Source organism: Macrotis lagotis, chromosome 8 (assembly GCF_037893015.1).
Source record: "Macrotis lagotis isolate mMagLag1 chromosome 8, bilby.v1.9.chrom.fasta, whole genome shotgun sequence".
In the NCBI taxonomy this organism is placed as follows: Eukaryota; Metazoa; Chordata; class Mammalia; order Peramelemorphia; family Peramelidae; genus Macrotis; species Macrotis lagotis.
Genome location: NC_133665.1, coordinates 27,369,019 through 27,384,870, shown reverse-complemented (window position 1 = coordinate 27,384,870; position 15,852 = coordinate 27,369,019). Strand labels below are relative to the sequence as shown.

The 15,852-nt window shown below is 39.2% G+C and overlaps 1 protein-coding gene across 3 annotated transcripts in view; it reads left to right on the top strand.

Moving 5' to 3' along the window:
• Positions 1-15,852, top strand: part of DNAI1 (dynein axonemal intermediate chain 1) — a 258,163-nt gene that overhangs the window by 78,378 nt on the left and 163,933 nt on the right. For 2 of the 3 annotated variants that reach the window (XM_074196568.1, XM_074196570.1), the window contains exons 5-8: positions 2,408-2,534; positions 2,847-2,968; positions 6,656-6,784; positions 14,817-14,876. In XM_074196568.1, coding sequence (XP_074052669.1) covers positions 2,408-2,534; positions 2,847-2,968; positions 6,656-6,784; positions 14,817-14,876 — 438 coding nt within the window. The remainder of the gene's footprint in view (positions 1-2,407; positions 2,535-2,846; positions 2,969-6,655; positions 6,785-14,816; positions 14,877-15,852) is intronic. The other variant, XM_074196569.1, reaches the window with a different exon arrangement.

Genomic DNA, 15,852 nt, shown 5'->3' with positions numbered 1-15,852 from the left:
TGCAGGGGAGTGTCCCTAAAAACAGCTGCAAAGACTCTCAAAAGCTTGGGAAAGTGCATCCTCCACCCTAGAAGCAGAGTGCCACCTTAACAAAGAACTAAAATCAAATCATAGACTGGGGAAATGAGCAAACAACAGTAGAAAAAGAATCTTGCCATAGATAATTACTTTGGTCTCATGGAGGATCAAAATACACATTTAGAAGATAACAAAGTCAAAGCTTCTGCATCCAAAGCCTCCAAGAAAAATATGAATTGGCCTCAGGCTATGGAAGAGCTCAAAAAAGATATTGAAAAATCAAATAAGGGAGGTAGAGGAAAAATTGTGAAAAGAAGTGAAAGCAATGCAGGAAAATCATGAAAATCCAAGTCAGCAGCTTGGTGAAGGAGATACAAAAAATACTGAAGAAAATAACATCTTAAAAACCAGTTTAAATCAAATGGAAAAGAGCAGTCCAAAAGGTCAATGAGGAGAAGAAATACTTAAAAAGCAGAATTGGTCATATAGAAAAGAAGAAAAAAAGCTCTCTGAAGAAAATTATTCCTTGAAATATAAATAGAGCTAAAGGAAGCCAATGATTTTGTGAGAAAAAATAAAACCAAAAGAATGAAAAAGAAAATGTGAAATATCTCCTTGGAAAAACAATTGACCTGGAAAATAGATCCAGGAGAGATACTAAAAATTATTGGTTTACCTGAAAGTCATGACCAGGAAAAGAGTCTAGACTTCATTTTAAAAGAAATTCTCTAGGAAAATTTCCCTGATGTCCTAGAAGCAGAGGGTAAAGTAGAAATTGAGGGAATCTACTGAATACCTCCTGAAAGAAATCCCCAAATAAGAATTCTGAGGAAAATTATAACCAAATTCCAAAAGTCTCAAGTGAAGAAGAAAATATTACAAACAGCTAGAAAGAAACAATTCAAATATCATGAAGCTATAGTCAGGATTACACAGGATTTAACAACTCCTAGTGCTTGGAATATGATATTCCAGAAGGCAAAAGAGCCTGGATTACAACTGAGAATCAGCTACCCAGAAAAGTTGATCTTTAAGTGCAGGACTCAGGTAAAGCACAGGAAGGGAAAATTATAAGGGATTTAATGATGTTGAATGTTTATATTCCTGCATGGAAAGATGATACTGATAACTCATATGAACCATTTCATTTATTAGAGCAGTTAGAGCAAATATAGACAAGGCACAAGAGGGAGCTGAATTTGAAGGTATAATATTTATAAAGATGAAGTTAATGGGCAAGAAAGGAATGTACTGGGAGAAAGGGAAAGGAGAGGTGGAATGGGCTAAATTATTTCACAAAAAAAAGTCAAGAAAAAATTTTTGCAGTGTAGTGGAAGAGGGAAGGTAAGGGGGAATAAGTGAGTCTTCACTCTCATCAGAAGTGGCTCAGAGAAGAAATAACATACATACTTGATTGAGTATAGAAATCTTATCCTAGAGGAAAATAGAGGAAAGGGATAGGAGAAAGGGGATAGGGGAGGGGAGGAGATGTTGTAGGTGATAGATGAAAGGGAAGATCATGGGAGAGGTCAAATACAATACACTTTTTTTGCTTTTTTAAGTGACTTGCCCAAGGTCACACAGCTAGTACAATACACTTTTTAGGAGAGACAGGGTGAAAGGAGAGAGAGAAAATAGAAGAAATGGGGTAGGGAGGAATAGAATGAAGGGAAATACAGCTAGCAATGGTAACTATTGGAAAAATTTATTGAAGCAATTTCTCTGTTGGACTTGTGATAAGGAATGCTATCCATCTCAAAAATGGTATCTGAAAACAGACTGAAGCACACACAAAAAAAGAAAAAATATAAAAGTTGTAAGATTTAATGTTTAAATAAATTATATTATTTTTAGAAAAGGATTTAGAACTTAGTGCATTTAGAGAGTATCAGTCCAATATCTTAATTTTACATATGAGGAAACTGAAGTACTGAATGATTAAATGACTTGTTCTTGATCACTTAAGTCATAAGTATCTAAGGTAGGATTTGAACTTGGATTTTCCTGACTCCAAGTCTAGTGACATAGTCATTAGTTGGAAGAGGGTGCCCCAGGTTTATGGAGAAAATGAATGTTCTGTTGTTCTGTATGTTATCTCATTTCATTAAATGTCTTTGCTTTGAACTTTAAAAAAAAAGAACAGAAGCTCTTTGTGAGCAGGGATTGTTTTATTTTAATTGTACCAGCAGTTAGCATAGTGCCAGGTACACTAATCTATACTTAGACTACATGAGTGGCCCATGTCCTTGGGTAGCAGAACATTATTAAAGAGATATTCTAATTAATCAAAGTTATGCTATATTTGCTTTGGAAAAGAAATATAGACTCAATTCTCTACCACCATAAAATACTGAACCTGCTGATCTAACTCAATGTTCTTTCTCCTTAGGAAGGAACATATAAACCTATAAGTTTTGTAGATCAGCTAGCTGTGCACTTCAGCTTGATTGGGAACATGATACCCAAAGACTCAGATGAAGGCAGAAGGCAGAATTACCGAACAGAATTGACAACAAGTAAGTTTTTTAGTTAAACCAGAGACAACTGTGAAAATTAGAACTTCCTTATTTTTTAACAACTCTCAAGCAGAAATATGGAAGCTGATAGAAAATCTTTACATATTCAGCTATGGCAAAATGGAAGCAACTGATTGTTTTATACTTCTATTGGAAAGAAAAGTACCTGCCATTTAATGGCTCTCATGGCAACAAAACTCATCCAGTGTTCATGGACATGACTAGTGGAAAGGCATGAGTCTGAAGAATATGAGCTCAATACCTCTCCAATGGGTAGAATTCAGCCAAATTTCTTTTCTTTTTAAAAAAAAGGTTCTCAGGAGGTTCTGGCACCACAACCCTCAGAAGAGGAACAAGGTGGTGATGAAGGTGAGGAAGGTGGAGAAGGTGGTGAAGGAGAATCAAAGGAAGCTGGAAGCCAAGGAGAGGTTGTGGTAAAGTATTTGGCCTCAGAACTGTGGATGTTGGAGGTAGAGTGAGCCAAGCAGCTGATAGGTTCAACAGACTCATTTTATAGATGAGCACACCCAGGGAAAAAAGCGCCTCGCCTAAAGTTTCCCTGATAATTAGTGTTGGAGATTCTCTTAGATAAATCCTTTAAAGTGGAGAAGAAATGAATTTTATGTGTATACCTAGTACCATGTTCTAAGTTACTCAGGCAACACATAAAACCATAGCTTACTGTATCACAAGATGCATCTATAGGAAATGAATGTGCTAAATACTTCCTTTAGTCAAGGAGCTGAGATTTTGTCATTCTAGATATTCTCCCTGCTGATACAAAGTGAAAGCATCTTAAAAGGCATAAAAAACTGTGGTTTGAGTTTATCTTGCTAAAAATTCTACCACCTACAACCTATCTGATGATGAGCTCCCATGCATTTTAGTCCTCCTTGGCCATAAGCAAAGCTTTTCAGCGTGATGTGGGATTTATCCATTTGTATTCTCCTAGCATAACCTCTGTGCCATCATAAAGCCTCAGAATGGGGCTAAGGTACAGTCCAGGGTTAATAAACATAAAACATAAGAATTTATAATCTTGCTTTCAGTGTATGGATATGAGAAAGCTTGGGTTGGAAGGGCCATATCACTCAGGTGGCCGAGATTGCTTTAAAAAAGCTGTCCAGGGAAATTTAATCGGCTCTTTCTTATTAATTTATTGAATGTCAGCAGTGTGTGTGAGACACCATGCTGGATGGGGAAAAGTGGGAAGAGGGGTGGATGGTTCAAAGAAGAAAGAACTACAAGGCTCATAGTCATGTAGAAACAGTAAGACAAATATACAAATGACTGAAACAAAGCAGAAGGTGAGAAGTGTCATCAGAGAGGCACAAGCAAAGTGCAATGAGAATTCTTATAAAGGAAGTATTTAAAACAGAGGTTCTTAATCTTTTTGTGTCATGGACCCCTTATACAGTGTGGTGAAGACAATAGACTCCTCCTCAGAATAAGGTTTTTCAATGCATAAAATGAAACACATAGGATGCAAAGGAAATCAATGATATTAAAATATGATCATTAGCAACAATCAGAAGACTGATACTAAAACATTCTACCCTTCTCCTGACAGAGGCAATGGATAGAATGACACAAGACTAATGAGGAAATTTTTTTTGCTTGTCATCCCCCATCCCCCAACCTCTCCAGTTGAGAGGGAAGTGACAGGGAGAAAAAAATTATCTTAAGTGAAATCAGTTAAAATCAGTTAAAAATGAGAAATACACTTAGAATATACACACACACACACACACATATATGGCATGGGCCCATGAACTTGTTTTATATCTATATAGATATAGATGTCGATATAGAAATGTGTGTGTGAGTGTGTGTATATGCATAACACAAATGTAAAGATCACATGATACATGTATATGATGTATAAATATTATCTGCCTATATATTCACATACATGAATGTGTATAATTATATAAACATATTTACATATTATGGATATATGTGTATATATACATATATATACATAAAACAAGTTATTGACCCTCATTAAGAACACTTTATTTTAACTTTTATTTTAACTTTATTTTAACCCTTGGACTAAAAAAAAAAAGACTTTGATACTGAGAGTTTGAAAAGCTGAGATTTCCTGAATGTAGCTCTTTTATTCTTCTTTAATTTTTTCTCCAATATCACCATTCTCAACCCCCACCAACCAGAAGGACTTTTTGTACATGAAAACAGGTTACAACAGGGAAAGCTGAGGTGTGTGGAGATAGGGAGAGCTGCGACATTCCTTGAGCTATTGTCCCACTGGTGATCCTGCAAAGCTTATCATGTGAACATCATGTCAAATGATGTACCAGAAACAGAATCAACTCCATCCCTCCCCTAGAGACCTTCTGAAGAAAGGAATGAGTGATGGAGAATGAAGAGTGGTACTAGACAGTAAACAAGGCAAAACAAAAAATGTAAAAATATACTATTTTATGTACCAATAAAGGAGAAAAAAATGATAAGCAACCCTTTGAGCCAGTGTACGCAGATATTATTATTACTATTATTGTTGTTGCTATTATTATTTTCTTTTTAAAAAGCTGAGACAATTTGCTTTTTGTCCTATGCAATTTTCGTTTGTGATTTCTTGAAATATAGCTCTGAAAAAAAAAACTGGCTTTTAAGGGGTGGCTAGGTGGTGCAGTGGATAAAGCATCGGCCCTGGAGTCAGGAGTACCTGGGTTCAAATCCGGTCTCAGACACTTAATAATTACCTAGCTGTGTGGCCTTGAGCAAGCCACTTAACCCCATTTGCCTTGCAAAAAAAACAAAAAAAACTGGCTTTTAGAAAGTCCATAGTATTTAATATTTAGCTACCTGACTAGGCTTTAAGCCCAAATCACTTTGTTTCTCATTGAAAGCCCCCAAAGCCTTTGTGGCTCATCATTTAGGTTTTGATGGTTTAGAAGGAATGTAAATAGTGATTGTTTTCTGTCTTGGGCACAGAATCAAAGGATCTACCCCTCCCAGATTTATGGTTTTGTGATAGTCTCATCTTTTGTCTCATTTCTTACCTAGACTTGAATCAATGAATGGAAATTGTCTTAGACCAATTGAGACCAAGGAAAAATTTTAATTTAGAAAGGCCAAGGTCACCCACTGTATTCTGGACCATCTCCAACTAATTGTCTTGACTTACTACTGGACTTTCTGATTCACAAGCAGTTCAAGATATCACCCTTGTGATGATAGCATTGGTCATCTTTGAGAACAAAGAATTAACGATAATAACAACAAAAAAACTATAACATCAGGAATGACCCATAAGGTCCTTATTTATGAATTTCTAATAATACTTAAACAACCAGGTCTCAGAAACTACTCCTGATTATATGATAATGGGTCAGTTTCCTTATCTTAAAATGTGGATAATAACACATATATTACCTACATCACATAATGGTTATGAGAAAAGCATTTGGAAGCTTACAAATAGATCTATATTACTTGTTTTTGTTATGGCCTATTGAACACACACACTCCTTATTCAAATGCTGCTGACTTTTTCATCCCTGAAATAAATTTCCTATTTTCTTCCCTTCCCCAACCCTCATTCCTCCCTTATTCTTTTTATTTGCTGTTTGAAAAGATCTATATTTGGAAAATAATGATTTTAGAACCTTCCTTTTCTTGTTACTTCTATGTATCAACTCAAATTTTAAGGACATTGAATATCTAGAGGAAGATATCTAGAAAAGATGTAGATGATGGTGGCCAAGTTGATGAAAGACCATTTGGAAGAAGCCGATTCCGTTTTCTTATCTCTAGACTGTAGAATCAGTGAGTAGGATTTGCAGAAGCTGATTGAGGCTTGCTCTTTAAGGGAAGAAAAAATTCCTAATAATTGGAGGTAAAAAATGGAATGAATGGCCTGCTTCTGGAAAGAGTGGGTTCTCTGTCACTAGAGGGTATCAAGTAAAAACCAATCACTTGCTTCCTGGGGATGTTGTATGGGGTGCACCAGCACTTTGAAGTCCCTTTCAGCCAAGATTCTGTGAAATCAGTTCCATGTTTCCTCTGTTTTTCACCCAGTCTCCATTAGACTAAAGTTCAGTAGTGTTTCAAGAGAAAACACAAAGTTCAAAGTCAAATGTTTTATGCCTTTCCAGGCAGCTGAAGAAGTGGCTGAAGTGGAAGTAGAAGAGATTATTACCCCCAAAAAGCCAAAGGAACGGAAACTCACCAACAAGTTTAATTATAGTGAAAGAGCATCTCAGACGTTCAACAACCCTTTACGGGTATGGTACCACGTTACACCATAGCACTAATTGTCTTCTGTGAGAAAATCCCTCCTTGGGGAGGGGGGTTTCAGTAGATTCCAGGAGGAACAATCTGGGCAGTCTCGGAAGCAGCAGTATTACCATCACCATCGTCAATAATAATTATTTCCTAATCTCTTATTAGGTACAAAATATTTCAGATGGGAAGGGCTCTAGGAATATAGAAATACATGAGATAGTTTAATTGACTTCCAGGAATTTAAAATATCATGGGGAAAACTGGAAGCATCAATGAAGTAGTATTCAAAAGAGCAAATGTTAAATCCTGAATGAATGGTACAAACAACAAATGCTACAGGAGTTCAGATGAAAGAGAAAACCCCTGTGGTGGAAAAGTAGGAAAAAGTTGTTTATTTTTATTATTAACATTAAGAATTATTAAGAATATTATTATTAATAATAACAAAAGCTCTATGATTCTTGAATTGGTTTATGATTGGAAGTAATAGAAAGTAAAGTGGTTGAAGTAGAGGCCAGATTATAGAATATTTTTTTAGGGTTTTTTTTTTTTTTGGCAAGGCAGTGGAGTAAAGTGGCTTGCCCAAGGCCACACAGCTAGGTAATTATTGAGTGTCTGACATTGGATTTGAACTCAGGTACTTCTGACTTCAGGGCCGGTGCTCTATCCATTGAGCCACCTAACTGCCCCTAGAGTATTTTTTTAAATTTATTTTTTTCTCATTTTTTACAAATGTTTTTTTACGTTAATAAAATATTCTTGTTTACAAGTAAACAAAATACCCCTCCCCCCATGAATATAGATAGACTTGCTTGGGCAAAAAAAGTAAAGGGGAGAGAAAAAAATTAAAATTAAAAAAAATAATAGTAATAATTGTAGGTATGGCCAGGTGATACCAGCCCTGGAGCCACGAGCACCCGAGTCCATATCCAGCCTCGTAAACCCAACAATCACCCAGCCATGTGACATGCAAGCCACCCGATCCCCACTGCCCTGCAAAAATCAAAAAGAAGGAAAAAAAAGACCCAAAATAAAATAAAATAGTAATAATAGTAGGGGTGGCTGGGTGGCAGACAGAGCATTGGCCCTTGGGCCAGGAGCACCTGGGTCCAAATCCAGCCCCAGACATCCAAAGATCACCCTGCTATGTGGCCCCAGGCAGGCCACCCAGCCCCACTTGCCCTGCACCCTCCCCCAAATAATAATAACAAAAAATGTGCTTCAGTCTTTGTGCTTCAGTTTGTTCCAACACCAACAACTCTGTCATGGGTGAATCACATTCTTTATGATAGGTCCATCACAAAAGTTACTTCCATATTTTTCCAATGTTGCCATTGCTGATTGCAACTCCCTCCTTTCTTATTTCTCCACTACCATGTACTATATTTTCTCTCTCCTTTCACTCTGACTCTGCTGTAGGGTCGCTGAGTGATGCAGCAGACAGATCCCTGGTCCTGGAGCCAAGAAGCCCTGAGTCCCCATACCACCCCTTAGGCCCAGAATCCACCTGGCCCTATGGTCCTGGGCAGGCCTTCCAATCCCAGCCCCTTGCAAGAAGTAAAAAAAGAAAATGTGTTATATCTGACCACTCTCCCCTCATGGTCCATCCTCTCCTCCTTTATTCACATCCCTACCCCTTCCCCCTGCTCCCCCTTCCTTCTTACTCCAGATGTCTATACCCCATTGAGTATATTTGCTGTTTCCTCTCCTAGCCATTTCTGATGAGAGCAAATGTTCCCTCATTCCCCCTTGCCTCCCCCCTTCCATATCATTGCAATAGCTCATTGTAATGAAAAAAATCTTATGTGAAATATCTTGGACTATTCCCCCTCTCCTTTTTCTTTCTCCCATTCCATTTCCCTTTTTTTCTATTGACTCCATTTTTACACCATATTTTATCTTTGAATTCAGCTTTCTCCTGTGCTTCAACTATAAAAGCTCCTTCTACCTGCTCTATTAACTGAGAAGGTTCATATGAATATTATCAGTATCATTTTTCTATACATGCAGTTCATCCTCATAAAGTCCCTCATATTTCCCCGTCTCCTCCAATTGCCATGCTTCACCTGAGTCCTGTATCTGAAGATCAAACCTTCTGTTCAGCTCTGGCCATTCCAAAAGGAACATTTGAAATTCCCCTGGTTCATTGAAAGTCCATCTTTTTCCCTGGAAGAGGACATTCAGCCTTGCTGGGTAGTTCATTCTTAGCAGCATTCTAAGCTCTTTTGCCTTCCAGTATATTGTATTCCAAGCCCTACGAGCTTGCAATGTAGTTGCTGCTAAGTCTTGTGTAATCCTGACTGCAGCTCCACGATATTTGAACTGTGTCCTTTTGGCTGCTTGTAATATTTTCTCTTTGACTTGGGAGTTCTGGAACTTGGCTATAATATTCCTAGGGGTTGGTTTTTTGGGGATCTCTTTCTCAGGGGGATTGGTGGATTCTCTCCATTTCTATTTTGCCCTCTGCTTCTAGAATATCAGGGCAATTTTCCTGTAGTAATTCTTTGAAAATGATGTCAAGGCTTTTTCCTGATCATGACTTTCAGGTATTCCAATAATTTTTAAATTATCTTTCCTAAGTCTGTTTTCCATATCAGTTGTTTTTTCAATGAGATATTTCACATTTTCTTCTAATTTTTCATTTTTTGGTTTTGAAGTATTGATTCCTGATTTCTGTTAAATTCATCAATCTCCCTGAATTCTATTCTTTGTCTGAAGGATTTGTTCTCCTCAGAGTTTTCTTATCTCTTTTTCCATCTGGCCAGTTTTGCTTTTCAAAGCATTCTTCTCCTCAATAACTTTTTGAACTGTTTTATCCATTTGACCTAAGCTGGTTTTTAGCATGCTGTTTTCTTCAGCATTTTTTTGGATTTCCTTGACTAAGCTGCTGACTTCATTTTCATGTTTTTCCTGCATCTCCTTTCTTTTCCCAGTTTTTCTTCCAACTCCCTCATTTGCTTTTCAAAGTCTTTTTTGAGCTCTGTTATAGCCTGAGCCTGATTTCTGTTTTTCTTGGAATCTTTAGATGCAGGAGCTTGTGCTTCCTCATCTTCTTGGGCTCATTTGCAAAATATTTCTCAATAGTCTTCCTCTTATTTCTCTGCTTGCTCATTTTCCCAGCCTGGGCCTGGTTTGGGGGTGCTTCCTGAGCTTTTGGGACACTCCCACAAGGGTCTCAGTGTGTGAGGCTCTGTCCTCCCTCCTGGTCTGTGAATGACCATGAGCGCCCCCCTCTGCCACAGGGCCGAGGTGGGGGGGACCTGTTGTTCTATTGGGGGGCCTAGACTGAGATCAGGATCTGAATGTGGTCAGAGCCCCAGAGTGCTGTTCCAGGGGCAGAGGACAGAGCTCTGCAGTCTCTCTTCACTCCCCTCCCTCAGCTCAATGGGCTCATGCCCTGGAGGCTCCTGCTTACCGACTTCACCTGCTTCTGTTTCCAGGTCTGGGCTGCCAAAAGACCAATTTGCTGGCTGTGTGCCCTGAAGGCTGGGCTCCATGTGTTAAGTCTGGCAGAGGTCTCCCTCTGTTCCCCCACTTTGTGCCTGGTGCTCCCCGGGGTGCAACTCAGGAGACTCCCCTGCTGCTGTGATCTGGAGCTCCCAGCACCCTGGGGCTGCCTCCGAGGCTGAAGTTCTTTCACTCTGGCGGGCCACCCCTCTGGCCGGCCACCCCTCTGGCCGGCTGCCCCTCCGACCCCAGGGAGCAGAGCCTTTCTGCTCTTTTCCAGGTTACCTTGAGTAGGAGAACTGCCTCACTGGGTCCCTTTGTGGGTTCTGTCTCTTGAGAGTTTAGTTAAAGTCCTTAGCTTATGAGTTTTATCAGAGAGCTCCTAAGACTCGATCCCTTCTAGAGTATTTTTAATGTCAGAAAAGTTTCTACTTTATTTTGAAGGGAGTAGGGAACCAAAGAAGGATTTTTGAGCAAGGGAATGATGTATGAAATCTAAGGTTTTAGGAAGAAAAATCTACATGATATACAAAATGGATTGAAGGAAGTGAGAGTAGAGACATTGAAATCAGTAAGAGGATAATATGATGAACACTATTCTGGAGGGAATTAAACTACTGTGGTGGGATCATTTGAATGATAAGATATCAAGATACCCTGTGTGGAGTCATAGAAATCCTGAAGCAGAGCAGAGATCACTCACAAGAGAATCTAAGGTCAGTAACTAGGTCGGTAGTATCAAACTCCTGGTGCCACTAATATGTATGTATGAATCCTTGGCTTAGTTTTTTTTTAATTAATTTATTTATTCTTATTTTGTACAAATAATGTTTTTTATACATTACTAAAATATTCTTGTTTAAGAGTAAACATAATACCCCTTCCCCCCCAAGAAAATATAGATCTGTATAAGCGATAAAGTAAAGGGGAGAGAAAAATAATAATAATAATAATAATAATAATAATAATAATAATAATAATAATAGGTATGGCCAGGTGGTGCAGTGGATGGAGCACTGGCCCTGGAGCCAGGAGCACCCAAGCCCAAATTCAGCCTCAGACACCCAACAATCACCCAGCTGTGTGACCCCATTGCAAGCCACCGCAACCCCATTGCCCTACAAAAAAACAAAAAAAAGACCCAAAATTAAATAAAATAGTAATAATAATAGTAGGGGTGGCTTAGTGGCAGACAGATCACTGGCTCTTGAGCCAGGAGTACCCAGGTCCAAATCTAGCCTCAGACACCCAACAATCACCCAGCTGTCTGTCCCCAGGCAGGCCACCCAGTCCCATTTGCCCTGAAACACCCCCCTGAAAATAATAATAATAAATGTGCTTCAGTCTGTATTTCAACACCACCAGCTCTGTCACAGGTGGATAACATTCTTTAGCATAAGTCCATCACAAAAGTTACTTCCATATTTTTCCGCTGTTGCCATTGCTGATCGCAACTCCCTCTTTTCGTATTTCTCCACTGCCATGTATTATATTTTCTCTCTTCTTTCACTCTGACTCTGCTGTAGGGTAGTTGAGTGGTGCAGCACACAGATCCCTGGCCCTGGGGCCAAGAGGCCCCAATCCCACATACCACTGCTTACCCAGTATCCACCTGGCCCTATGGTCCCTGACAGGCCATCCAATCCCAGCCCCTTGCAAGAAGTAAAAAAGAAAATGTGTTATATCTGACCACTCTCCCTCCATGGTCCATCCTCTCTTCCATCACTCACATTCCCCCCTTCCCCCTGTCCCCCTTCTCTCCTTATTGCAGATGTCTATACCCCATTGAGTATATATGCTGTGTCCTCTCCTAGCCACCTCTGATGAGAGCAAAGATTCCCTCATTCCCCCTTGCCTTCCTCCTTCGATATCATTGCAATAGCTCATTGTAATATAGAAAAATCTTATTATATGAAATACCTTAGCCTATTACTCCTCTCCTTTTTCTTTCTTCCATTACATTTCCCTTTTATCTATTGACTCCATTTTTACACTACCATATATCTTCAAATTCAGTTTTCTCCTGTGCTTCATCTATAAAAGCTCCTTCTACCTGCTCTATTAAATGAGAAGGGTCATATGAGTATTATCAGTATCACTTTTCTATACAAGAATACATGTAGTTCATCATCATTAAGTCCCTCATATTTTCCCCTTCTCCTCCACTCTCTATGCTTCGCCTGAGTCCTGTATTTGAAGATCAAACCTTCTGTTCAGCTCTGGTCATTCCAAAAGGAACATTTGAAAGTCCCCTGGTTCATTGAAAGGCCATCTTTTTCCCTGGAAGAGGACGTTCAGTTTTTCTGGGTCATTGATTCTCGGTTGCATTCTAAGCTCTTTTGCCTTCCGGAATATTATATTCCAAGCCCTACAAGCTTTTAATGTATTTGCTGCTAAGTCCTGTGTGATCCTGACTGCAGCTCCACAATATTTGAATTGTGTCCTTCTGGCTGCTTGTAATATTTTCTCTTTGACTTGGGAGTTCTGGAACTTGGCTATAATATTCCTGAGTTTTTTTTATCTCTTTCCAGGGGAGATTGGTGGATTCTCTCCATTTCTATTTTGCTCTCTGCTTCTAGGATATCAGGGCAATTTTCCTGTAATAATTCTTTGAAAATGATGTCAAGGCTCCTTTCCTGGTCATGACTTTCAGGTATTCAAATAATTTTCAAATTATCTTTCCTAAGTCTGTTTTCCATATCAGTTGTTTTTTCAATGAGATATTTCACATTTTCTTCTAATTTTTTAAATTATCTTTCCTTAATCTGTTTTCCATATCTGTTGTTTTTTCAATGAGATGTTTCACATTTTCTTCTAATTTTTCATTCTTTTGGTTTTGAAGTATTGAGTCCTGATTTCTTGTAAAATCGGCAATCTCCCTGAGTTCCATTCTTTGTCTGAAGGATTTCTTTTCCTCAGAGAGCTTTCTTATCTCCTTTTCCGTCTGACTTGTTCTGCTTTTTAAAGCATTCTTCTCCTCAATAACTTTTTGAGCTGTTTTATCCATTTGACCTAAGCTGGTTTTTAGCATGCTATTTGCTTCAGCATTTTTTGGATCTCCTTGACTAAACTGCTGACTTCATTTTCATGTTTTTCCTGCATCTCTCTCATTTCTTTTCCTAATTTTTCCCTCTATCTCCCTCACTTGTTTTTCAAAGTCTTTTTTTGAGCTCTGTCATGTCCTGAGCCCAATTTCTGTTTTCCTTGGAGTCTTTAGATGCAGGAGCTTGAACTTCCTTATCTTCAAATTGAGTGTTTTGATCCTTCTTGGGATCACAGGCAAAGTATTTCTCAATGGTGTTCCTCTTTTTTTCTCTGCTTACTCATTTCCCCAGCCTGTGCCTGGTTTTGTAGTGCTTCCTGAGCTTCTGAGTATTAGTGTGATATCCCCACAAAGATCTCCATGTGTGAGGCTCTGTCTTCCCTCCTGGTCTATGAATGACCATAAGCGTACCCCTCTTCCAGGAGGCTGAGGTGGAGGGGGCCCCTGCTGTTCTATGGGGGGGGGGGGACCTAGACTGCATTCAGGATATGAATGTGGTCAGAGCCCCAGAGTCCTGTTCCAGGGACAGAGGACAGAGCTCGGCAGTCTCTCTCTTCACTCCCTTCCCTATACTCAGCATGCTCATGCCCTGGGGGCTCCTGCTTACCAGCTCCTCCTGCTTCTGGTTGCTGGATCTGGGCTGCCCTGGCCACGCTGCTCTCTGTGTGCCATGAGAGCTGCACTTCACGTGCTTGCTCTGGCAGAGGTACCCCACTGTTCCCCCAAGTTGTGCTTGTTGCTCCCCGGGGTGTAGATCAGGAAACTGCCCCCACTGCTTTGAGCCGGGGCTCTCAGAGCCCTGGGGCTGCCTCTGGGAGGCTGAAGTTCCTTTGCTCTGGCGGGCCACCCCTCCGACCCCGTGGAGTCGTTCCTCTCTTTTTCAGGTTACCTTGGGTTGGAGAATTGCCTCATTAGATCCCTCTGTGGATTCTGTCTCTCAAAAATGTAGTTAGAGTCCTTGGTTTATAAGTTTTGCTCCAGAGCTACTAAGAGATGGTCCTCTTGTTTGCCATCTTGGCTCTGCCCCCGACTTAGTTTTAAAATATATTATTTTCTATGTTTTGTTTTTATTATTATTTATTTATTTTATTATAATTATATTTTCAGGTAGTTCAGTGGCCATATAAGGCCAGCTGGTTCTGTGTTTGAAGCCTCTGATTGAGGAGGTTCCATTTTGTGAATTTGGACTTAGGGAAAGTCCCTCAGGACTCTACCACTACCTCCAGAGAATCTATCCCATTTAGTCTTAAGTATATTCCATGTTGAAAAATACCATATTATATTTCTCTCAACCTGCTTTCTAGATTATACCCATTTTTTAAATGTCCAAGTTGTTTTAATCTTAGAAATAGGAGAAAATTTAGAAATGAACTGAAAAAAATCCATGCTAGAGATCCCATCTGTCCTCTCCAGCCATATTTCCCATAAATTCATACTTTAATTCTCTATTCTAACTATACCTGGACAATGTCCTATTTTTTTCTGTAAATGTTAGAAGTTTTTAAGGGCTTCAGTGTATTTTCTATCATTTTTTTCTCTAGGACCGAGACTGTCAAATGGAACCTCCTCCTAGAACAACCTACTCTGCCACAGCTAATCAGGTAAAACCTCCTTTGGCCAACTTATAGTCCAAAAGGATGGAGGATGGCCTAAGTAATATAAAATGACTTAGGAATCAAATAGCGCCCCACTATTCCCTTCTCTAATATAGGAATCATTTTACTTTCCCTATTTCACACTTTGTGAACTGGGGGATAATCACAGCCCTCTCAGAGTTTTAAAATATTCTGCAAAACCCAGCAAACTCAGGTTATGACCTCTCTGCCTTTTCAATGACACTAATGTATATTCTGGGTGCTCTGATACTTGAATCACTCTAAGGATTCATTTTGCTATTCTAGATTCCGGTTTGTACATGGTGCCATAGTATTTAAGGAAATGTAGAAATTCATTTATGTGTATGAATTTATTCAATTACATTACTATCATAAGCCCTGAGGTTGGCTTGGAAAAAAATTACACTGAAAAGCATTGCTCTTGATTATGTCTTAACTAGAGATCAGGGGATATAATTGAAGTCCTGGGTAATGTGCTGATCTCTTCTAGGCTGAAGGAGGTTTTTCTGGTAATGAGATGATGGAAAGATTCTGAGAACCAAATTGCTCAATAAATCAAACCATAACTTAGGTTTTATATGAATACATTTAGGAAAGCAAGACATCTTTGAGCCTTCTGTTTGTCTGTACAGCAATTTTTGCAGAGTGTTATTTTTTTTCTTTTGCAAAATGAAACCAAAGTATTATTCTGCCATGTCTCCATTCTTTTTTTCTGAGCATTTGAGGAACGTTTATCTTGGGGTGGTGGGAGTGGCATAGAACCTAGGCACCCCCCCATGCCCTTACAAGGAGGACTACTCATAAGGGATTTGGCACAGGATGGCTTTCATTTCAATTTGATTCCAAGTCACTTTGGCTAGCAGTAAATGTTTTTAAAATGTAATGAGTAACAATAGTGTAGGAATAAATGGATTGTTCCTTAGAATAATAAGCAGTAGGGGCAGCTAGGTGGTGCAGTGGA